Source organism: Myotis myotis, unplaced genomic scaffold (assembly GCF_014108235.1).
Source record: "Myotis myotis isolate mMyoMyo1 unplaced genomic scaffold, mMyoMyo1.p scaffold_m19_p_1, whole genome shotgun sequence".
Classification (NCBI taxonomy): Eukaryota; Metazoa; Chordata; class Mammalia; order Chiroptera; family Vespertilionidae; genus Myotis; species Myotis myotis.
Window position 1 is genome coordinate 29693129 of NW_023416313.1, and position 25342 is coordinate 29718470.

Below are 25342 nucleotides of genomic sequence, written 5' to 3' on the forward strand. Positions count from 1 at the left end.
GCTGTGTGTGAAGCCTCCCCCCACCAGCCAGAGGAGCCACCAAAGCTGTGAACAGCACCCACCAGAGGAGCTGCTGCCAGCTGAGGAGCAGCTGCTACCACAACCAACCAAGGAGCAACCACAGCCCGAGGAGCCACTGCCACCCAAGGAGCAGCCCCTGAACGACTCAACATCTAGTTATGTCGGTGAGATCAAACATGGGTAGACAAAGAAACCCCCAAAGGAAAGAAAAGGAAGGCTTGCGAGAAAAGCAGCTAAGTGAAACAGAGGCATGCAACATGACAGAAAAAGAATTCAGAATAAGGGTGCTAGAATGCCTAAACCAGATGGAGGAAAAAATCAACAAATTATGCAAGAATCAAGAAGAAACGAATGAAAAAATCAACAACTTATGTAAGAATCCAAAAGAAATGGATGAAAAAATCAATAACTTATGTAAGAAACAAGAAGAAATGAAGAGTGATATGTGCTGCAATAAAAAACACCACTGAAAGTTTCAATAGTAGACTAGGAGAAGCGGAGGACTGAATTAGCGAATTAGAAGACAGGGAAGCAAAACACACCCAAACTGAACTGCAATTGGAGAAAAAAATTTAAAAGACAGGAGGAGAGCCTAAGGAAGCTATGGGACAACATGAAATGAAACAACATACGAATAATAGGGATGCCAGAACAACAGAAAGAGGAACAAGGGTTAGAAAGCCTATTTGAAGAAATAATATCAGAAAACTTCCCTGATGTGGGGAAGAAAAAAGTCACACAAGCACAGAGAGTCCCAAACAAGTTGAACCCGAAAAGACCCACACCAAGACACATCATAATTACCATGGCAAATGTTCAAGACAAAGAGAGAATCTTAAAGGCTGCAAGAGGGAGACGGAAAGTTACATACAAGGGATCTCCCATTAGATTATCAAATGACTTCTCAACAGAAACACATCAGGCCAGAAAAGAATGGACGGAAATTTACAAAGTAATGCAAAGCAAAGGACTGAATCCAAGAATACTCTATCCAGCAAGGCTATCAGTCAAAATTGAAGGGGAAATAAGAAGCTTCACAGACAAAAAAAGGTTAAGGGAGTTTATCACCACCAAGCCAGCAATGCAAGAAATGCTAAAGGGACTGGTGTAAAAAGAAGAAATAAAAAGCTAAGAAAGAAAAAAGGCACAAAAAATAGAAATGGCTACAAACAAGTACCTTTCAATAATAACTTTAAACGTAAATGGACTAAATGCTTCAATCAAAAGACATCGAGTGGCTGAATGGATAAAAATAACATGACCCATATATTTGCTTGTCTACAAGAGACCCACCACAGAATAAGGGACTCACACAGACTGAAAGTGAAGGGATGGAAAAATATCTTTCAGGCAAATGGAAATGAAAAAAAAGCTGGGGTAGCAATACTTATATCAGACAAAATAGACCTCAAAGTGAAGGCCATAACAAGAGATAAGGAAGGCCACTTCATAATACTAAAGGGATCAATACAACAAGAGGATATAACCCTGATAAACATATATGCACCCAATGCAGGAGCACCCAAATACATAAAAAAAACTCCTGGAAGATATCAAGGGAGAGATCGACAACAATACAATCATAGTAGGGGACTTTAATACACCACTGACATCACTGGATAAATCCTCTAGACAAAAAATCGGCAAGGAAACAGCAATCCTAAATGACTCACTAGATCAGATGGACTTAATTGACATCTTCAGAACATTTCACCCCAAAGCCATGGAATATACGTTCTTCTCAAGTGCTCATGGGACATTTTCAAAAATAGACCACATATTGGGTCACAAACAAAGTCTTCCCAAATTCAAGAAGATTGAAATCATACCAAGCGTCTTCTCAGACCACAATGGCATAATATTAGAAATAAACTACAATAAAAACAACCCAAAATACTCAAACACTTGGAAGCAGAATAGCATGTTATTAAATATTGATTGGATTACCAATGAGATCAAAGAAGAAATTAAAAACATCCTGGAAACTAATGACAATGAAAACACAACAATCCAAAACCTATGGGACACAATGAAAGCAGTCCTGAGAGGGAAGTTTATAGCTTTACAGGCCTATCTCAAAAAACAAGAAAAAATGGTAGTAAATCATCTAACTCTACATCTAAAAGAATTAGAAAGAGAGCAACAAAAAAAGCCCAGAGTGAGCAGAAGGAAGGAGACAATAAAGATTAGAGCAGAAATAAATGACATAGAGACCAAAAAAACAATACATAAAATCAATGAAACCAAGAGCTGGTTCTTTGAAAGGATAAACAAGATTGATGAACCTCTAGCCAGGCTCACCAAGAAGCAAAGAGAGAGTACCCAAATAACCAAACTCAGAAATGATAGAGGCGATATAACAAGAGACCCCACAGAAATACAAATGATTGTTAAAAAAAAATACTATGGACAACTCTAATCCAACAAAGTAGACAACCTGGAGGAAATGGACATATTCCTAGAAAAATACAACATTCCAAAATCAATCAGGAAGAATCTAAAAATCTCAACAGGCCAATAACTATGGAAGAAATTGAAGCAGTCATCAAAAAGCTTCCAGCAAACAAAAGCCCAGGACCAGATGGCTTCACAGGGGAGTTTTACCAAACATTCAAGGAAGAACTAAAACCTATCCTCCTCAGACTACTCAAAAAAGTTCAAGAGGAAGGAACACTTCCAAGCTCATTCTATGAAGCCAGAATCACCCTAATACCAAAACCAGGTAAAGACAACACAATGAAAGAGAATTACAGGCCAGTATCCCTCATGAACATAGATGCCAAAATCCTCAACAAAATCTTAGCAAATCGGATCCAGCAGTACATCAGAAAGATCATACGCCATGACCAAGTAGGATTTATCCCAGGGATGCAAGGATGGTACAATATCCGCAAATCAATAAATGTGATACATCACATAAACAAGTTGAAAGAAAAAAACCACATAGTCATATAAATTGATGCAGAAAAAGCATTTGACAAAATCCAACACCCATTTTTGATAAAAAACTCTCAGCAAGGTGGGAATAGAAGGATCATACCTCAACATAATAAAAGCCATATATGACAAACCCACAGCCAACATCATACTCAGTGGACAAAAACTAACACCATTTCCCCTAAGAACAGGAACAAGACAGGGATGCCCACTCTCACCACTCCTGTTCGACATAGTACTGGAAGTATTAGCCATTGTAATTAGACAAGAAGAAGAAATAAAAGGCATCCAAATTGGAAAAGAAGAAGTAAAACTGTCCTTATTTGCAGATAACATGATATTATACATAAAAAACCCTAAAGACTCCATCAAAAAACTATTAGACTTAATAAATGAATTTGGCAATATAGCAGAATACAAAATTAACGCCAAGAAATCTATGGCATTTCTATACACCAATAATGAACTTACAGAAAGAGAGACTAAAAAAACAATCCCACTTACCATCGCACCAAAAAAATTAAGATACCTAGGAATAAAGTTAACTAAGGAGGCAAAAGACCTGCACTCAGAAAGCTATAAGACACTGAAAAAAGAGATAGAGGAAGACATAAGCAGATGGAAAAACATACCATGTTCATGGATTGGTAGAATCAACATCATTAAAATGTCCATACTACCCAAAGCAATCTATAAATTCAACGCACTTCCCATTAAAATACCAATAGCATATTTCACAGACCTAGAACGAACTCTCCAAAAATTCATTTGGAATAAAAAAAGACCCCAAATAGCTGCAGCGATCCTGAGAAAGAACAAAGTAGGAAGGATCTCAATACCAGATATCAAGCTGTATTACAAAGCCACTGTTCTCAAAACTGCCTGGTACTGGCACAAGAACAGACATATAGATCAATGGAATAGAATAGAGCCCAGAAATCGACCCGAACCAATATGCTCAATTAATATTTGACAAAGGAGGCAAGAACTTAGAATGGAGTCAAGATAATCTCTTCAATAAATGGTGTTGGGAAAATTGGACAGATACATGCAAAAAAATGAAACTAGACCACCAACTTACACCATACACAAAAATAAACTCAAAATGGATAAAGGACTTAAATGTACGATGGGAAACCATAAAAATACTAGAAGAATCCAAAGGCAAGAAAATCTCAGACATATGCCAAAGCAATTTCTTCACCGATACAGCTCCTAGGGCATTGGAAACTAAAGAGAAAATAAACAAATGGGACTACATCAAAATAAAAAGCTTCTGCACAGGAAAAGAAACCATCAACAAAACAACAAGAAAGCCCACTGCATGGGAGAACATATTTGCCAATGTTATCACCGATAAGGGTTTAATCTCCAACATTTATAGGGAACTCACACAACTTAACAAAAGGAAGATAAACAATCCAATAAAAAAAAAAATGGGCAAAGGACCTAAATAAACACTTTTCAAAAGAGGACATTCAGAAAGCCAAGAGACATATGGAAACATGCTCAAAGTCACTAATTATCCAAGAAATGCAAATCAAAACAATAATGAGGTACCATCTCACACCTGTCAGAATGGCTATCATCAACAAACCAACAAACGACAAGTGCTGAAGAGGATGTGGAGAAAAAGGAACACTCGTTCACTGCTGGTGGGAATGCAGACTGGTGCAGCCACTATGGAAGGCAGTATGGAGTTTCCTCAAAAAACTAAAGATGGAATTCCCATTTGACCCCATGATCCCACTTCTAGTAATATATCCTAAGAAAACAGAAACACCATTCAGAAAGGATCTATGCACCCCTATGTTCATAGCAGCACAATTCACCATAGCTAAGATCTGGAAACATCATCAGTAGATGAATGGATTAGAAAACTGGTACATCTACATGATGGAATACTATGCTGCTGTAAAAAATAAGGAATTCTTACCATTTGCAACAGCTTGGATGGAACTGGAGAGCTAAGTGAAATAAGCCAGTCAATGAAGGAAAAATACCACATGATCTCACTCATTTATGGATAATAAAGACCATTATAAACTTATGAACAAAAATAGATACAGAGGCAGAGCAGCCTCGAACAGACTGTCAAACTACAGCGGGAAGACCAGGGAGGGTTGGGGGTGGGATGGGGGGGGGGGGGTAAGAGATCAACCAAAGGACTTGTATGCATGCATATAAGCATAACCAATGGACATAAGACACTGGGGGGTAGGGGAGGCCAGGGGATTGTCAAGGACGGGGGAAAAAGAAGACATTTGTAATACTTTAAGAATAAAACAATTACCCCTTCTGTTGAGGTCGGCTGGAAATGGTGTTCTCGCCGTTGGTTTTCCGCAGCTTTTCCAGCAGAGAGTGAATTTTGGGAGTTACTCTTGAGAGAGCCACATGATTTCATCCTTCGTAACGAAATGGCTGGCGTAGGAAGGTCGGAGGGGACCCGGGAAAAGCGGAGAAGCGGCCGAGTGCTGGCCGGCCCAGGAACTGTCCTGCTTGGCTGGGTGCGTTTCCCGCCGGGCCCGTGATGCCGCTGACCGCCCCGGACTCCGGAGACTGGAGGACGGCCCTGCGAGTCGGGTAGCATGTCGAGTTTCTCTAGGGCGCCCCAGCAATGGGCCACTTCTGCTCGAGTTTGGTATCTCTTAGATGGGAAAATGCAGCCCCCTGGCAAACTTGCTGCTGTGGCATCAATTAAACTTCAAGGATTGCATAAACCTGTGTATCATCAACTGAGTGACTGTGGTGATCATGTTGTCATAATGAACACAAGGCACATAGCATTTTCTGGAAACAAATGGGAACAAAAAGTATACTCCTCACATACTGGCTACCCAGGTGGATTCACACAAGTAACAGCTGCACAACTTCACCGAAAGGATCCAGTGGCAATTGTAAAACTAGCTATTTATGGCATGCTCCCAAAAAACCTTCACAGGAGGACCATGATGGAGAGGCTGCATCTTTTCCCAGATGAGGATATACCAGAAGATATTCTTAAGAATTTAGTGGAAGAGCTTCCACAACCACGAAAAGTACCCAAACGTCTAGATGAGTACACACAAGAAGAAATAGGGGCTTTCCCAAGATTGTGGACTCCACCTGAAGATTACCGGCTGTAAAGAAATGAAAATTGCAGAAGATCACAACGAGGTGATTGAAACTTCTTCCTGATGAGTTTCTCCTGACCTGCAGGACCAAGTGAAGCGCTCCTGCATTGGGGTGGAAGCTGTTATGGGCTCTGAAAGGTGGTGGAGAAAGGTCAGGAAGGGATCTTCCTTCTACAGGAAATTGCAATAGAATACATTATTTTATAGAACTGCTGTCATGTAAATTGGATTTGAATGTTATCAGTAGTGATAAGAATAAAGTTGGCTAACTCACTTGGCTAACTATTCCATTTTACATTTATGAAAAAAACAAGTCCTGGGTAGCATTGCAGTGAAAGTTGCTAATAAGGACCCATCTATGCACATTTCCTCAAGTTCCCCACCACTCTTCCTGCCAACTGTGAAGAGAGCCACCTTCACTTTTCCTTCCGTGACTACTTTATCTAACCTCCTATCCTTCAAAATTGACCCTTCTTCTCAGCAGGGTAAGATTTCCTCTGAAGTATTTACAAACTGCTACCATCCTTTCCCCATCTAGCCTCTTGGTTCCCATGATACCAAAATAACAAAGTAATGCCTAACTATTCCCTAGAAACCTCACTGCCCGTTCTGCGCTTTTGCAGACCGCTGTGCCATGCCTCTATATCTCCATAGGCTCCTACTCACTTCTGTCCTGGGCACTTAGATTGAGCTGCTGGAATAATCTAGCAAAATCTGGTCTCTAGAAATTAAATGCTAAGCCACTGTAAAAAAAAAAAAAAAAAAAAAAAAAAAAAGAATAAAACAATTAAAAATAAATAGAAAGAAAGAAAGAAAGAAAGAAAGAAAGAAAGAAAGAAAGAAAGAAAGAAAGAAAGAAAGGAAGAAAGAAGGAGTATATAGAAGTTGAGGTTATTATCCATCTGTTGCTTAAGAATTAATAGGAAGAACCTTTCCTTTAAGTTACGTAGGGCATAGTTATTAAAAACCTTAAGGCATCAAACATTCATTACCATTTTTATTAAATATCTATTAAACACACTATGTACTAGCTATGTTTGCTATTGAGAATGTCAAAGTGGAAAAGACATAATCCCTGAACTCAATATATTTATCTAATAACAGAAGAATACATGTAAAGAGATGCCATTAGTACACTGTAAAATTCCATAAAAAGATTTGCACAAAATGCTATGTTGAAAGGGTATGTGAAGCACCAGACTGAAAAAAAGAGGGTATGTGTCTGATTATGCACATGTGTGAGCTCCTATGGGGCTCAGTCATGGACAATTTCATGGAGATAAAATCCCCTGAACTGAGTCTTAAATGATAGCAACAAGTTACATTATTGAGAAATTATATTGTCCCAGGTAAAGTGGTAAGCACTTTATATCTTAACCAAGTTATTATACCCATTTTAGAGATAAAGAAGTGGAGGCAGAAAGTGTTTAAGTAATTTGTTCATGATAGAACTATCTAATGAGTATGAGAGTTGGGATTCAAACCCAGTTTTCCTTCAGAGCCTGTCTTCTGTACCACCATGCCATGACATAAAATTAGAAATTAGCCAAGTTTTGTGTGTGTTGGCAATGGGATAATGGAAGTAGGGAGGACAGATCACTGGCCTTAAAATTGTTCCATCTTAACTCTTCTCTGTTTTCTCATTACCAATATAGCATAGAAACAGAATGAACAACAGGTTCTGTCTATTCTCAAGTAAAGTTCGGTGAGAATGGACTGGAGGATAATTTTTTATTTAGGTTAATAAGCCCATATTGAGAAAAACAGCTCACAGGGAAGCAATCCTGCTCTTTCCCTAATGACTCCAAGTTAGGCTCTATCAGACCACCTGGCAGTCATGGCACTTAGAGCAACATAGGTGATTAACACCACTCGAGGCTGTGAAGAATAAGTAAACAGAAGATCAAAGAAGAGAAGCACTGTTCACTTTGACAGGGGAAGGTGCACATCAAGATCAATCGTGGCTAGCTTTCGAAATGCTGAATCAGAAGAGAAGAACATTCTATCTTATGAGCCGAGGACCTCAGTAACAATCCGAAGGTCAAGGGAGGAAAGAGGCTAATTGACTTATCCCCAATGCTACTCTTATCTAATGACTGAAGATAGAAAGGGTCTAAAATCGCACCATGGAAACTGCAGGCAGTGGGAAAGCAGCATCACAGAAGCCTTATCCATAGGACCTGCAGTGGACTGGATATTTATGTCCCTGCAAAATTCATATATGGAAATCTAATCTCCAGTGTGAGGGTATAAATAAGATTAGTGTCCTTAGCAAGAAACCTCAGAGAGGTCTTATGTAAAGACACAGCAAGAAGAGGACCTTCTATGAACCAGGAAGCAGGACTTAACCAGACACGGAAGATGCTGACATCTTGACTTTGGACTTCCCAGCCTCCAGAACCATGAGGAATCAAGTTCTGTTGCCTATAAGTCACCCAGTCTATGGTATCCTATATAATAAAAGACTAATATGCTAAATGTCCGGTCATCCATTCAACCAATCAAAGTGTAATATGCTAATGATATGCTAAGGCTGCTCAACTGCTCCCTATGATGTACACTGACCACCAAGGGGCAGTAAACCAGTCGACCAGTTGCTATGATGTGCACTGACCACAAGGGGGGCAGATGCTCTGACCAGTAGATTAGCTTGCTGCTGGGGTCTGGCCTATCGGAACTGAGCTAGATGGGCCGGACATGCCCTGGAGCACTCCCGCGATCCCTCCCCGGCTGGCCAAACTCCCGTGTCCCTCCCCAGCCCCAATCATGCACTGGTGGGGTCCCTCAGCCTGGCCTGCATTCTCTCGCAATCTGGGACCCCTCAGGGGATGTCGGAGAGCTGGTTTCAGCCCGATCCCACAGGCCAGGCCAAGAGACTCCACTGGTGCACAAATTCGTGCACCGGGCCTCTAGTTCTGTTATAATAGCCTACACAGACTAAGTCAGAGAATCAACCAACAGAGAAGTGGCTAAAAGAAGCTGGTATTGATGTAGATTGTTTTTTAGGATTCTGGAGAGAGGATTTGGGGAAATTATCTTTCAATGAACTGAGAGGTCATTAGGGGGATAGTAAAAAAGTGGCTGAGGGACAGGTGGCTAGAAGAAGGCCTCCAAAAATTCCATTTAATTTATGGGTTTTCTTCAAATTATAAAACCCTTCTTAAAATGATAAAAACAAGGTATAAAATAAAGGAAAGAATAAGGATAAAAAGTAGGAGAAGGAGAAGGGGTTGTGGAGGAGGGGAGAGGAGCAAGAATGTTATAGTAGAATGATGAAGGCAGAGAAGAAATTTAAAAAGCAAATAAAAGCATAAAATTAAATCTAAGTAAAATTAAAGGATAACAAAATACAGAAAAAATTAGTCTAAAACTTTAAAGTTTATTAAAGATAAACCTAAGGAATAGAAGGAAAAATTATCTAAAACCAGTAATTTTTAAATATCAAAATATAAGAGGTATAAAAATAAGAGGCATAAAAATTTAAAGTAACCCAGCATAAATAAAAAAACATAAGACCTAGAGCCAGTGAGATAAAAAACTAGAAACATGAAAGTCAGAGGGATGACAAGTAAAAGCTAAAACAAGTGTAGCCAAGTTAAAAGCAATACTTACAAGTTGAGCATAAAATAAAGATTGTTTCCAATTTTTTTTTTCTTAAAACAAAATAGAAAAGAATCTGAGATAGGAAGTGAAGACAATGGAAAAAAAAAGAATCCTAAAGAATTAAGCAGAACAAACTAAAATGGAACTAGAGGGGGAAAATAAGTAATCAGCATACACCGTGGCAACAAGAAATTATAAAATATTGAGATGCTGATTTGTATGTCAGCACGTGTTCTTGATGCAATAGGAAATAAAAGCAATAAACCAAAAAAGGGAAAGAAATGAACTCCTAGAAAACCATACTCTGAAAGCGTATCCTTGGTTCCTGTCCTTCCTTTCACCTCTTCAATTCTCATATGAAAAGAAAAGAAAGAAAGAAAGACAAGCATATTGCAGAGATATTGTGGGTTGGATTCCATATCATTGCAATAAAGCAAGTCACAGGAAATTTTTGGTTTCCCAGCACATATAAAAGTTACGTTTATAGTCTATTAAGTGTGCAAATAGCACTAGATTAAAAAATCAATGAACCTACATTAATTTAAACGTATTTTATTGTTAAAAAAATGTTAACCATTACCTGAGTCTTCAGTGAGTTGTAATCTTTTTGCTGGTGGAAGATCTTGCCCCAGTGTTGCTGAAAATGCAATGCCTGCAAAGCTCAATAAAGCAAAGTGCAATAAAACGAGGTATGCCAATACTATTGTTGTCTAATCCTCAACTCAGTCCTTCCAACTGCTTACAATAAAGAAACACAGATAAGCCCTGGCTGGTTTGGCTCAGTGGATGGAGTGTCAGCCTCCAGACTGAAGGGTCCCGGGTTTGATTCTGGTCAAGGGCACATGTCTGGCTTGAAGACTTGATCCCCAGTAGGGAGCGAGCAGGAGGCAGCCAGTGAATGATTCTCTCTCATCAATGATGTTTCTATCTCTCTCTCCCTCTCAATTTCCTCTCTGAAATCAATAAAAATATATTTAAAAAATAAAAAAGAAGCACAGACAAAACCTCAACAGCTTAGGTATGGCTAGTCCTAGGTAAAGTTGCAAAACATACATAATCTATGTTTTTTAATTGGTTTATCCTTTCAATATCCTCCTACTTTTTAACCTATTATTCATTTATTATTTAATTGTCACTTAGTTTCACTTAATTTAGTTCTACTATTTCCAGGTTATCTTGTGTTTTAAAAGGAGGCCCATTGGAGAGGTATTTTGGCTAAGAATCATTTCTTCCCATCCTAGGTTTTAGTGATTAGTAACACCAGGAAGTTTCATGTTAGATGTCTTCCCTGTGTTCCACCCCCACCGCCCACCACCACTCCCCATCTCTCTCCACCCTTCTCCATTCTGCTCAGTGTTCTGGGAGGTTGACTTTCATGGACTGTGTCCATGGCTTGCTTGCCCTCAGCCTTCTGGCTGATTTTACCAATGGGGGGCATGGGCAGGATATCAGAGAATGAGATGAGAGAGAGATCAGTGTATTTATTCCTGTGGTTCCCTCACTGCCATGGATTGATTCCATCCCTTGACCAAGGCCACACAGCTCCTGCTGGCAGTCTTCCTCTACAGAATCAATACCTCTGGATTGTGAGCACAGGTAACCTGCTCTCTCCTCTTGACCCTTCCATCCTAGGAGTGGTTGGTAACTGGCTCCCCAGCTATCGTTGGCCCTGGAATGCTGAACTGGCTGGCCCTTGCTGGTTTCTCTTAGCCCTGTCACTGAGGTTGTAAATAACCCTTTTATTAACTCTTGAACATTGAGTATGCCATTTGGTTTTCTGCTGGAACTCTGATTGACACAGTAGATAAAAGTATGTCATAGGCAAATTTAACTTTGGCGGTCTCCACTATAACATTCAGTATCCTATGTCATAGGTCCCCATTTGGTATGCCTATAGGGCTATTGTATCATGTAGAATGTGTCTGACTTCCTCTTTCATCCAAATGTATCTATATATTGAGCCATTTTTCCAAGACCCAGATATCTTCAGTGTGCATGCAGGAAAATCCCTGTAACTAGTCTCTGCCAGAAAATGAATCATCTGTTGCCCTGATAGTGGGATGTTTCCTAATGGCCCTCAGATTACATTGCAATGAATTATTCATTGCAAAATGAAAAAAAAACAACAATTTTTTTCTTCAGTGTTGTCCCCCACACATTAATTTCTCCATAAAGACATTCTCATTATGCCACCAACTGATTTTAAAATGCTTCTCATTGTCCGAGGGATAAATTCAACCATGTAAGATTCACAATCTGGCTTCAAGCAAGTCTTCCCTTTATCGGAGAGCCCTAGCATTAGAAGAATAGCATGACGTAGGCAGGGAAAAGAATCTCAACACCACCACCATTCTTTCCCCGTCGTATTCTTCAATAACAGAAGAATAGCGTCACATGGCAGGAGTGGACTCCTCCATGAGCTAGCTTTCATAATTCTTTGATTTTAATTTCTATCATGATGAAAAGTTGCAAGGTTTACACTACAACATGGACAAAAAGTATGTGACTTACACTTCATGTTTACCTAACTGATTCTATGTGCTATCACGTTTTCATTTCTACTGCATCTTAGACTATTAAAATGCTCTCTGAGATTTTGTGATATGAGATTGTCGCATTGTAAGTGGGTTATCACCTGGGGTACCAACATTGTGTAATGTCTCCCACACCCAATGCTGCATTCCTTCTGCAAAACCTGGACATGCCCACCACGTGCAATCTGACTCCCTTCCTTCTGAGCCTTTCTATTCCCTTGCCTGAAATGTTTTATGTTCCTGTCTGCTTATCCAAATACTGCTGGCACATGGCATGTGCAAAATAATTAGTAGGCATTACTGTTATTACCTTCCATTCAAAACTCATTTCAGGCATCATTCTCTAGACACCTTGCTGCGGACTGGTGAATTTCTCATATACTACATTATTGCATATGTCTCTTAATATAGCTCAGGGTTCCCTGATTAGACTGTAAGTGCCTTTAGAGAGCTACCCTGTCTAATACTTCTCTCTATCCCACATTAGCACACCACCCCGAGAATTGACCAAAAATAGAAGCTCAATAAATAATTTATAGCTCAAGTCAAAGCTTCCTCTAGCTATGAAAGGCAGCTCTAAGGAGGCAGACCTCTCACCCTGACAGAGAAGGGATAACTTCACTGTACATCCCTTATCTGCTCATAGAGACCCTAAACTGTTAGGAAAATATTGATAATTGACCTTCTATCTGACCACATGCAATGAATGCAGGAAACGTCTAATCAGGTAGATGTTATGCTTTCCTGGAAACCTTTCATGGGCTCTTCTGTCCAGTGAATCCCTTTGCTATGCTGCTGGGCAGTAATTTGTAGTTCCCATCCTGTCATCAGCCTTCATCTCCTCGCTGGTCATCTTGTCATGTTGCCATGTAGGTAGAACACAGACTATGCTGCAAGAACAAATAAACCCCACAATTCACTGGCTCACACAGACACTTGTTTCTCTCCCGTTTAGCAGCTCAGAGGTGGGTAGGTGGTCCATCTTAATTGTGTGAGCTCAGCCAAGTTTTACTCTCTCTGGGCCTTAGCTTCCACTTGGCAAAGTAAGAGAGTCACTTTCCAAATTCCCTTCCAGTCCTGATATACTTTGCCTACCCAGAACCTCTTTCAGCCTAACCTCGCACCCTCCCACACCTGTGTGGATGATTAGTGTCATGAAAACATAATCACCTTCACAAGTGAAGACATCGGCATTGCATAACGTAACAGTAGCAAAAGGCTTATGTTTGATAACTTCAAGATTGGCCATGAACATGCAACAAAGGGTAGGTATTTTGTGGTTTTATCTTTGCAGTCCTTGCTTTCCTTTTTTTACTCTACAACCCACACTAAGAGAAACAGAGAGCAAAAATCAAATTTAAATATAGACAGTATCATAGCTATGCTTCTCTTTAGTTCTCCAAGTAACTCTCCCAAACCTGCTTTTCTGTGTCATAAAAAAAGACCTTGTTCTGCCATTTAACCAGCTGTGAGATCCTGAGCAGACCATAGCCCTTCCGTGCCTCAGGCGTCCCATTCATTACAGTGAAGAGTTGGACTCTTCACATGTGTGTACATCGTTTTATTGTTGTCCTCAAAGTTTGTAGTGGCCGTTTAGGATTTGATAAGCAAATCTTTTGTATCCCACTAATGCATATACAGTTTAAGGATATATTACGGGAGACTTTAGGCGACACTCAGAATAATGATTCAGTTAAGCCAGCGGTTCTCAACCTGTGGGTCGCGACCCTTTGGGCGGTCGAACGACCCTTTCACAGGGGTCGCCTAAGACCATCCTGCATATCAGATACTTACATTACGATTCATAACAGTAGCAACATTACAGTTATGAAGTAGCAACGAAAATAATTTTATGGTTGGGTCCCAACATGAGGAACTGTATTTAAAGGGCCAGAAGGTTGAGAACCGCTGAAAGCTAAAATTAAGGATTATGAGGAAAGAAACATCACGATACCTGTGACTTCCAAATTTCTGGGCAGTTGCTGTGTACACCACACGCCCTGCAGGTGTTTACTGTGCTCCAAGGTGGGCTAACACCTGGACCGTTAGAGACGGACAGCTGTGCTCAGCTGCTTGTCTTCCCGGGGTCTCCCAGAAGAAGCAAGCAGTTGCCTTTAATCAGGCACACCACCAAGCGGCTCATAAGTGGATCCTTACAGTGGACAGGAACGAGTTCTTAGGCATTCCCCTGAGAAGTATAGAAAACGTTTTCCCACATTCCACTGTCTGAACTAAATTCACTTTGTGTGAAGCAAGGAGGCTGTCACTTTAACAGTCTCTTCAGGTGGCTGGTTAACTAAACAGCCAGAACTTGTTGGATTCAAACAGAAGTTTGTGTTTTTTTCTCTGCTCCTGGCCCTCAATATGCTAATGATTCTCCCCTTTCAATCCCTTTGCCTCAAGCTGTTTCCATAACTCTCTGTCCACGTTCAGTTACTTACCAACAAAACTCAGTCCTGTTTAAAATTCCAATCCCATTCTCTGTCTCTATCTTTGTCATATAAAGCTTCTTTTATTCATGTAGTAAAATAAAATAAAATTCCAAGTGCTTCCCAATAACTCTCCCTTTCCCACCCTGTAGTTCACATAATCCTAGTAGGAGGGAAAAGGGGCGGGGTCTGTGCTGTCACTCTGCCTTCTTCGCTGGGACTAGATATTGGAAGGAGGAATGTGTACCAAGAAAAAAAATGGTCTGTGCTTCATGGCCAAGTGACTGCAACCTGTGCCAGATGGCAGTGCTTCTCCAGCTTACCCAGTCTGACCAAGCATGCCCTCTGCATGGCAGGCATCCAAAGACTGCCTGTCTCTTTGGGTATAAGTTCTGGGGAGATGGGGGCTTCCTCATTACACAGTTCCCTGATATGAAGGTAAACAGCTACCACCACCAATGAACATGCTCCCACCAACACCCCCTACACACACACACACCCGCGCACACACACATATCCTGGCCCTGAGAATCACCAAACCTCTTTCCGCTGGTCCACTTGCCCTACAGGCAGCCCTCTTAGAGGGTCCACTTGAGCCTCTGGAAACTTGACCTTGCTAAACAGTGGAGGACAGGCTGCTGCCCTGTTTTCCCTCTTCCTCTCTACCTGGTCTTGCACCCTTTCCCTGCCAGCATGGGGGCATATCAACAAGTCTGTTGCTAAGTAAAGAGTCCCTGCAGGAAGGAGGTGCAAAGTGTTTCTTCCTGCAAGTTTTTAAGTGGTTTACTCTATTCTTCCTCTGAAGAGGTGGAAAGAAAGCCGTAACCTTCTCCACTAGCTGACAGCTCACACCCTGAGAATTACCTCAAGCGATTCGTTCCTCCTTTACTTTCTCTGTCTCCATACCCTCTTTTCTCTCTTCTTCCATTCTTTTTATTTAGGCTGGTGTGGGAATGGTGACTGAAAGGGCAGTGTCTGCTGCTCAGTACACCCAGGAAGGAACATGTAGTCCCCCCTGTTTGTGCTTATCTTCAGAATGTGAGGCTCTTTGTACCTTTTTTTGCCCAATTTTGGATTCCATCACCAACTGGGGGGCAAAAGAAAAGTCACATTTCCATGAGTTTTACCCCCACATCACCAAGTCATTGGGCACATCCATCTACATACAAAGACCACAGTCTTAGAGATATATCTACGTTAAAAATCCAGCCCTGCCTCTTAACATGTGTGGTTTTAAGGCAAATTGCTCAATAAAAGATCAAGATCCTCTACAATAAGGACCATATCAACCTTGTGGAGCCTTGAGCTATGACTTACAAACATGCTCATTAAGACACATTATTTAATATTCCCATTAGATTCACAAGCAGCATTGTGAAAACAATGTTTAAGATACTGAGTAGGTGAGGCTTGGTGTCAGACATCAAGGAGTCCACAATCTAATACAGAGACAGACACATAAAGACATAATTACAATAAAATGTGTCAAGTGCAAGGAAAAGGACATACAAAGTGCCTATTAGGTCAGGTTGAATTAAGGGAACTGTGAGGCAAGATGTCTATGAAAATCTCCGATTTAGTTGCCTATTCATTCTGTTAGCAAGAGAAGGATTCCTGCCCTGGAGTGGCTGAACATGCGCTACCTGACTGCAGATGGAAGACATCAACAGCAGTTTATTAATCATACAGGTGTCCATGAAGGTCATGTAAGGGTTGCACTTGGGCACACAACGAACAATTAGGGTCTGGGAGGTAGGCTTTGTGGCATCGAGAGAGTAAGGTGCACCCTGGTTTCCACAGGGAGGAGGTATGGATATGATTGGTTTCTTTGATTATTCAAACAAGGCTGGCAGGGAATTGAAACCCATTATTTAGGGAGAAGCAGAACCTGTGCCTGGTCCCCCTGATAAGGAGGGTTATTAGTCTATAGGCCGTTATCCACAGGAACAAGTCAAGGCCCACCTGACTTCACTAGACATCAGGGCAGCACATCATATTGAGCCTTAATTCTAGGTTTTACACCACAGCCTCTTGCAGCAAACATTATCTGAACTTGGTCTAAAAGACTGACCATAAGTTGTATGAGTGATTAGCATGGGTTTGAAGTCATGGCATTCCAGTTGGAATAAACAGCATTGCTGAAAGCAAATTTCTTCCATGCACCATGTATTCAAGATCTTTAGGCATTTAATGTTGCTGAAGCATAAACTGTGAAGTAGAAGGTAGTAGGAGAAGAAGCTGGAGGGATGGACAGAGGGAGATCATAAAGAGCCTTGGAGACAAGGGAAGCGTTTAGACAATATTCTGATATTTGGATACTAAATGCCATTCTTCTAAAAATGGTTAGGGGTCCAGCAATCAGGGAAAGACAATTTAAAACAAGTTCTACTAATTTTTTTTACCACATGATATTTTAATATTCTAATGATGTGCATTTGTAAACCTCCAAGACACTGTGCATTATTGGTTCAACCTTTTTGAATCTGGGGACATTAGTCTTTTAGGGTTGTTGTTTTTTTTCCAGAACACCAATTAACTGTTCCAGGGAATGAATTTTAAAAATTACTGTTATAGGTAATGAGGTATCATTAAAAGATTCAAGCTGGGAGTGACATTATTATATTTGTATTTTAAATTAAGCACTCTGGTAGATATGTAGAAGATAAATTTGAAAGGATAAAAATTTGAGTATTTAGTGAACTCAGCCAGGAGGCTGTGGAAGTAATCCAGAAAAGCAAGCCTGAATAGAAATAAGATAATAGATATGAGAAAAAGAAAAATTTGAAAGGAGCTTCTACATAATAGATGAGGTAAATATATAAGTGGGAGAGCTAAGTCATGTTGTGGCCAGAGGCACACATCAAACATACACCAAAATTTCAGTGGTTTACCACAACAAAGGTTTCTACCCTGTTACACTGAATGTCTATCATATGTTAATTGGGGGGGCGGGGCGGGAGGGCGGTCCTGTTCCACAGGATCATCCAGATGGTGAAGATTCTGGCAGCACTATCTGAAAAAGAGAGCTTCTTGGGTCATTACAAACTTGAAAAGAACATGGAGATTTAGAGAGTAGGTTTGATCTGAAGTAACACCTGTCACTTTGGTTATAGCACACTGACGAGAATTAGACCCCCGGGCTAATTACAAGGGGTCTTGGAAATGTGACCTTCCATGTGCCTGGGAATGGGAGGAAAATCAAATATCAGTAATAACATTATCATAACTGAAGAAGAAAGCATCAAGGATGTTTTTCACCAGCAACTATGTGAATGGTAGTACCATGTACTGGGAGCACGATAGTCCCAGAAGAGGGACAAAGTGTTTGGGAGAGGAGATGATGACTCCCATTTTTGAGAATTTTGAATTATGTTCCAAAAGAATTTTCATTTCAGGATGACAGGTAGATTGTTGGAAATGTAAAGTCTCTCTCTTAAAAGAGAATGAAATCCTGGGAATAGGATTTAGGAATCATCATCAACACCTAAAACCAATAGTGGGAGTACTATCCAAGAAGAACAGGATGTTCCTTAAGGAACATCAGATTTTTGAGTTGAGCGAAAACCCCAAAAAGAAGACAGGAGAGTACCCAGAAGTGTCATTTTTTTAAAAAAAAAAAATGATTTCAGAGTTTCTGAGAAAACATAATCAGCAACAACAAACACACTAATAAGTCAGGTGCTAGAAAGGGCCCAGTTGACTTGGCAGTTAGGAATTCATTAATTTCATAGATACGTGACATCATGCAGTATTTTTCTTTTTTCTCTGACTTGTTTCATTTAGCACAATGTCCTCCAGGTTCATCCATGTTATCACAAATGGCAAATTCCCTTCTTTTTAAAAGCTGAATAGTATTCCATTGTATGTGTACTACATTTTTTTTTATGCATTCAACCATTGACATTTCGGTTATTTCCATATCTTGGCTATCGTGAACATGGGATTTCTAATATCTCTGCAAGATCATGATTTCAGTTCCTTTGCATTTATGCCCAGAAGTGAGATTGCTGGATCATAAGGTGTTTCTCTTTTTTAAGTTTTTGAAGAATCTTCATAATGGTTGTATGAATATACATTCCCACCAACAGTGCACAAGGGTTTTTTTTTCCACATTCTCACCAACACATATCTTTCGATTTTTTGATAACAGTCATTCTAACAGGTAGCAGGTAATAGCTCATTGTGGTTTTGAATTGCAGTTCCAATTATTAATGATGCCATGCACCTTTCATATACCTGTTGGCCATTTTGTATGTCTTCTTTGGGAAAATGTGTATTCAGGTCCTTTGCTCATATTTTCATTGGGTTATTTGGATTTTTGTCATAGAATTGCATGAATTTCTTGTATCTTCTGGAGATTAATCCCTCATTAGATAAATGGTTTGCAGATATTTTCTCCCATCCCATTGGTTGCCTTTTCACTCCATCGATTGTTTAATTGTTTCCTTTGCTGGCTATTTGAAATATTTCCTAGTCTTGCCTGTTTAAAAGCACACTGGGGATATGTTTTTCTTTTTTGTTCAATTGCAAAAAAAAAAAAAGAAAGAAGAAGAAGAAGCTATTGCAGAAAAGGTTCATGAGAGGAGTAGACACAAGCTAGGCTGATGTGATTTGATCAGTGAGAGGGCAGTGAGAAAATGGAAGAGGCAAAGAAAGTGAAGTTTGATTCCTCAACCCTAGGAATCACTTGTTCATTTCACCAGTATTCAGGAAGGACTTACTAGCTGCAAACAAGACGCCTGGGTTTTCTTCTCTTGAGATTTTGTTTTAGTGGATGAGTATTACATTTCCTCTTTGCTGTTCCTGTAACATTTTGTACATTCCTGTAATTTAGCACTTATAACATCATATTGTGTTTATTTCTTCCTCATATCTCTCTTAGGACAATGCACTCTTTGGGGATAAAGACAGGAGAAAGATTTAATTGATCTGTTTATACCAAAAGCTCGTCACAAGCCTGGGTATAGTGAGCATGCAATAAATTTTTAAATTATTTAATCCTCACAATGTTGTGAGATAGTTATGATTAGCCTCATTTCACAGAGGAGGCTGGTGAGACTTCAGGGCAGCTACAACTTGCCCAAGGTCACAAGCAGTAGGCGGCAGAACTGAGACCAAAATCCAGGCTTTGGATCCATGCCTGTTTCTCGTGATCATACAGAATTGCCTTGACATCTTTTCTCCTGGGGTGATGGATTCAAAATGACTTATTCATTGCTTTTCAACTACCTCACTCTATTCAAGATCAACAGTGCAATTCGAGATGTGGATAGCACAAAAAACATTTAAAAAAGGAAAGGAGAAAAAAAACACCAGTCGGCAGATTCCCGCAGTGCCCAAATCTATAGTCGTGACTGGGCTGAGCCAATACTGTATTGAAATTAACCTTATGAAATTGCTGTGTTATGTCCAAAAAAAAAGTTCAAATATCAGCATTTTCATGTGATTCAACTTACTAGAGTAGTTCTTTCTACAGTATGAAGCTACAAGTATGAGCTAGTAATACAGATTAATGAGTATGAAGCTAACCAGTGTGGTGGGGAAGAAAGATTTTGGAAATAGATCAAAAGATTTGGAACCCTGTTATCTAAACTTTTTAAACCTAGTTTCTTAGTCATTATATTGGAGATAATAATTTCTTCTAAAATGGCTGTTACAAAGATTGAAGATGTATAAAATGCCCAGCTCTAGACCTGACCTGGAAGTGGCACTGAATCAATGGCAGCTATAATTATGATCATAAGAGGACATGGATGCTTTTGAGATAAGGTGTTTATTTAGTCACTGATATTTATTCCCAGGGTCTATTCAGAGATTTTCTAACTTTCTATACATAAATTTTATATTGTTTCTTTGGAACTTCTTGTGATAATGCATATTACTTGCCTCAGAATTAAAAGTTCCATTATATGAGGCATGTAACAAGTAGCTGCCTATCAAGCAATACCTTTTAGCCGTAGGGTTTCAAGGAAAAATATTCATATGAAATTTCTCAAAGAATTCTCAGGAGCATTGACTGCTCTGAGCGCTAGAAAAATAACCTAGCCAAAATCTTCCTTTTGAAATGAAAATTAATAACCAGACATGGCTGCTCCAAAAGCAATCTAGATAAGCATCCAGCATTATCTTCGCTCCCAGAGTTCTTGGTCAGCAGTATGTGGACAAAACTAAATTGTTTCTGAAAATGATAACAGTATTATTTTATTTTAAAATCTATGTTTCAGTAATATGAGTTTCTGGAAACTGAGCACCCAGCTATATAATTGAGAAAGTTGAAAATGGAGATTCTTTGGGGGAGAATAAAGTAGTTCAGTCTGCTCTTAAATCCCCAAACATGTTGTTTCATGGGAATCTAACTGTATGTCTTCTTGATAGAATTCTAATATGCCCTTGGATATTATATGGAAATTGTATATAAGAATAGACTTTATGACGTCTGTACTTTTTTCTCACAGATACAGCTAAAATGAGTAAGAATTTTAGTTTACAAACTAAAGTATGTCAAAATGCATTCTTCATCTTCTACAATTTAATTTTAGACTGTGTGGCTCAACCTAATAACTTCCACATACTCTCAAATTCACCAATTAATTTCTCAGACACTTAATATATAAATGCAGTAATACTAGGATTGTTTTTTATCTTCTTGCTGTTACCACTGGCTTTGACAGTGAGCTCAGAGGGCAACAAAGTAAATGCTACCAGGAGAACAGAGGACATGTGCCTTAGCCAATTCATACTTCAGCTGTGACACCCTCCCCCAGCAGGGGAGTGGGTTGAGGAGGAGGTGTCCATCTCTCATGCTCAGTCTGTTGGGTCCTGGGCCTCTGACTAACCTCAAGTTACCTCAGAGGTAAGTTATCCTGTTTGGGACTCAGCCACGAGTGAAATCGGGTCTCACTGCAATGGTGCTGACTCAGCTCCCACTCAAATCTCTAGCACTGGTCATGTGCCTGCTGCATCCTTTCAATGAGGTAACCCTGAGTTCTCAGAGGACCATGGGTTCTCTCCCACTGCAAGTCTGTAACCAGAGACCCTCTGAAATCCTCCCTCACTATTATAAACCCACAGGAAGCTCAGACAATGTAGTCTCTGGCACTCAGCAGCCTTAACAGACCATACTGCCTGTCCCAAATGGTGGAATAGAAAGCCTTCTCTACAAGCCTTCTCTATGCTTACCTGTAGCATAAGGCCCAGGCTCTGCTCATATCCAAAACTTTAGGAGGCTATCTAGCATTATTCCCGCACCCCAGAACCCAGCTTGAAGGGGCAGAGGCAGACACAGAGCTTCCCAAATTCACATCTGACTCCTTCCTCTCTTCCTGTCTACTTACCTTTCCCCTCTTTCCTTCCTGGGAGTGTCTTTAATTAGTGTTTGTGTTGTTGGAGTTCAGGGTGAAGAGAATTCTTCAGAAAATTTGCATGTGTAGACATCCTTCTATCTGACTTTCAGACTAGCATCTCTTAAACCAAAGAACCAAGAACCTGCCATGCTTATTATTTAGATCCCCACCCCCAGTAGTGTGTGATCACAGTCATATTACCTCGGCCAGAGTTGGGGATGAGGCCCTTAGGTTATCAGTGAAGAAATTCCACTTACCATTTTATTACAGTACATTTTGTATCTTCCTTTCCCAAAAGTACTATTTACTTAGAATGAGACCTAGGTATTATTATGAACCACTTGTCGCATCACTCGTACGAATGATTTTAATATGAACCCTTCTGCCAACCACAGCATTCTGTAGCTATGAGCCAGGTGTTTCATCCTCAGCACTGTTGACATGTTGGGCTGGATAATTCTTGTAGAACGCTGTCCTGGCCACTGGAGAGGTTTAGGATCATCCCTGGCCTCTGCCCACTAGATACTAAGCAGCACCCATCCCCAAATTATAATGACCCCAAATGTCTCCAGATGTTGCTGACTGCCCCTGGATGGAGGGAACCACCCTGGATTGAGAACCACTGCAAAAATCCATCCTGAAGCAACATGTGATGCCTGTGTCATGCTTCTAAGTATTTCTATGATAAAGTGCTTCTGAGAAGCACTCTGTAGCTATAACTATGCCAAACGACCTTTTTTTATCTTCCCTGTGAGTCAGGTAGCAGATTATTAGCCCAATTTCCACAGATGGAACCTTCGAGGCATTCAGCTTTCCAATCAGGTCACGGAAGCCCGGGCTTTAATTTCCCCCCTCTGAAAAATGAAAATGATAATCATTGTTTTTCTTCCCTGGCCTCAGGTAGAACAATAACTAGGGAGAATTGCCCTTTCGTAACTGCGATTCCCACACTGCTGCACCAGGCAGCTTCAAAGATAAATTTATATTTGCCTGTCTTCCTATTTCATGAGCATCAGAAATAAAGCCTTCAACATGAATAAAATGGCAGCAAGGCACATGTTTCATCAATGTAACAGCCAAATTTCACGGAGTGAAAAATCAATTCCAGCAAAACCAGTAATAATCGAATAGTTTTTTCCATCATGCCCAGACACAATGCAATTTTTAAAACAGATATTCATGTGTCCAACAAGCGTACCATGGTAACCTCTGTGACACCAATCTAGCACTTGGGAATGAGTGCAGATAGGCTATAGCTACAAACAACTGTGAACTGTTGGCTCTACTACACTATTCACATGGATTTCAAAGGCCAGGAAATTATACAAGAACATATAATAGTTTGTGAGTCACAAAAGTACATGGCTTCAGCTCTGTCCAGGTGGCTCAGTTGGTGGGAGCATTGTCTCGTACACTAAAAGGTTGCTGGTTCAATTCCCAGTCAGGGTACATCCCTAGGTTGCTGTTTGATCCCTGGTAAGAGCATAGATAGGAGACAACCAATTGATGTTTCTCACACATCAATGCTTCTTTTTCTCTCTCTTAAAAAATATTAATAATTTAAAAAAATCCTCAGGTGAGGATTAAAAAACAAGTATAAAATGGTACATGGCTTAATTTTTGCTAAGGTTATCCAACCTGATCCTAGATGGAACTCAAAAAAATATGGGACTTTTTAAAATTCTTTATTGTTTAAAGGATTACATAAGTCTCCTTTCCCCCTCCTCCCCCCCCCCCATTTAAAAAATATGGGATATTTTAAGATGGCTGAGAATTGCCAGAAAAATTTATCTTGTTGGGAAATAAAATACAGCTTTTTTAAATATGAAAGCTTGCTACTATGTGATTATTGCAGGTTGTATGCAGTGCACCTGTGAAAACACAGGGTAGGGACTACATAATTCCAGGGACTACATGATGTCTTCCAAATGCGGAAGGCATCAATCAGCTTTACAAATTGAATTGAATGGGTCTCAATAAATGTCATCTAAGTGTGAGTGAATAAGGGATCTGAGACTAAAAAACATATACCTAAAAGAAATCAGAAACTAGGCAAATAAATTAGTAAAAATTGAAAATAAACTCAGATCTGATAAAATGGTAATTTATAATTTATTGTATTGTATTGTTACCAGCTGCATAATCATAATAACTGAGATATGAAGAGTGATTCCATATCACTTGCTGCACATAGATATTTGTTAACTCATATGTTTAGTTAAAAGGGCATAGACTGTCCTTTTCAAGATGTTAGTGAAAAGATTGTAACTTAAACATTAAATATAGCAAAAGAGGCAATTTTTTATACTTATTTTAGTAATCAATTAGAGTTGAATGTATATAAACATATTTCTAGCTGGAAATCTGAATTTGTGACAAGGTATACTAATCATAATTGTTCTGGTGTTATTTAATATAAATTAATTTTAAAATAAAACCTTGTGAGAATCAGTGATCCAAAGCTAAAATCGTCACAAAAAATCCAAAACTCCTGCAACTGAAAGGAATACATTTTCAGGCAGTATCCTGAATCTCTCTGCCTGTGAATCTGAAAGATCTTGATTGCCCTCTACCGGTTATCTAAATAATTTTCACAGATTTGGCGTTTACTCTCCCAAAATATATCTGGGTAATTTTAGAACATAAAAGTAACTTATTTGGGTTTTATTTTTAAAAGAATTACATGTTCACCACATAAAATTTTTAGAATAAAAATACCTTTAATTCTAATATTTGGAGATAACCACTATTAACTATTTTCATATATATTCTTGGTTAATATACACATGCACATACATTTTTAGGATTTTTTTACCTTAAAACACACTGTAAATATTTTACTATGACTAGTTTGGGTATTACTCCAAAATGTGTTTTATTGACAAATCATCATTTCTTTTTCTTTTTTTTTAATCCTTATTGTTGAAAGTATTACATATGTTCCCCCTTTTCCCCATTGACCCCCTCCAGCGCCCCACCCCAAGCTTTCTCCACCCTATTGTCTGTGTCCATGGGTTATGCATATATGCATACAATGTCTTTAGTTGATTACCTCCCACCCTCCCACCCCCAACCCTCCCTCCCTTCCTCACCTTCCCTCTGAGATTCTGTACTCTGTTCCATTGTGTCCATGTCTTTGGATCCTCTCCATTCATCAGTTTATTTTGTTAATTAAATTCCACATATGAGTGAGATTATTTGATACTTGTCTTTCTCTGCCTGACTTATTTCACTTAGCATGATACTCTCCAGGTCCCTCCATGCTGTCTGTCTCAAAGGGAGGCCAAATCATCATTTCTTATCATCAGGATTTCTCAGTGAAAAGTGATCCTTCCCCCCACCAAAAAAATGGTGGGGGAGGG

At 39.6% G+C, this 25342-nt stretch overlaps 2 protein-coding genes across 2 annotated transcripts in view; both read left to right on the forward strand.

Annotated features, from left to right (window-relative positions):
• GABRB1 (gamma-aminobutyric acid type A receptor subunit beta1) overlaps positions 1 to 25342 on the forward strand; it is a 367547-nt gene that overhangs the window by 310964 nt on the left and 31241 nt on the right. The gene's annotated exons all lie outside the window — the stretch shown is intronic.
• On the forward strand, positions 5346 to 6342 carry LOC118668280 (39S ribosomal protein L13, mitochondrial-like). The gene has a single exon (XM_036332918.1). It carries the CDS (start codon positions 5547 to 5549, stop codon positions 6081 to 6083), a length of 537 nt encoding a protein of 178 aa, XP_036188811.1. The 5' UTR covers positions 5346 to 5546; the 3' UTR covers positions 6084 to 6342.

Bases quoted from the DNA above. Each gene is read 5' to 3' on its own strand.
- LOC118668280 (XM_036332918.1), top strand. From the start codon at position 5,547: ATGTCGAGTTTCTCTAGGGCGCCCCAGCAATGGGCCACTTCTGCTCGA.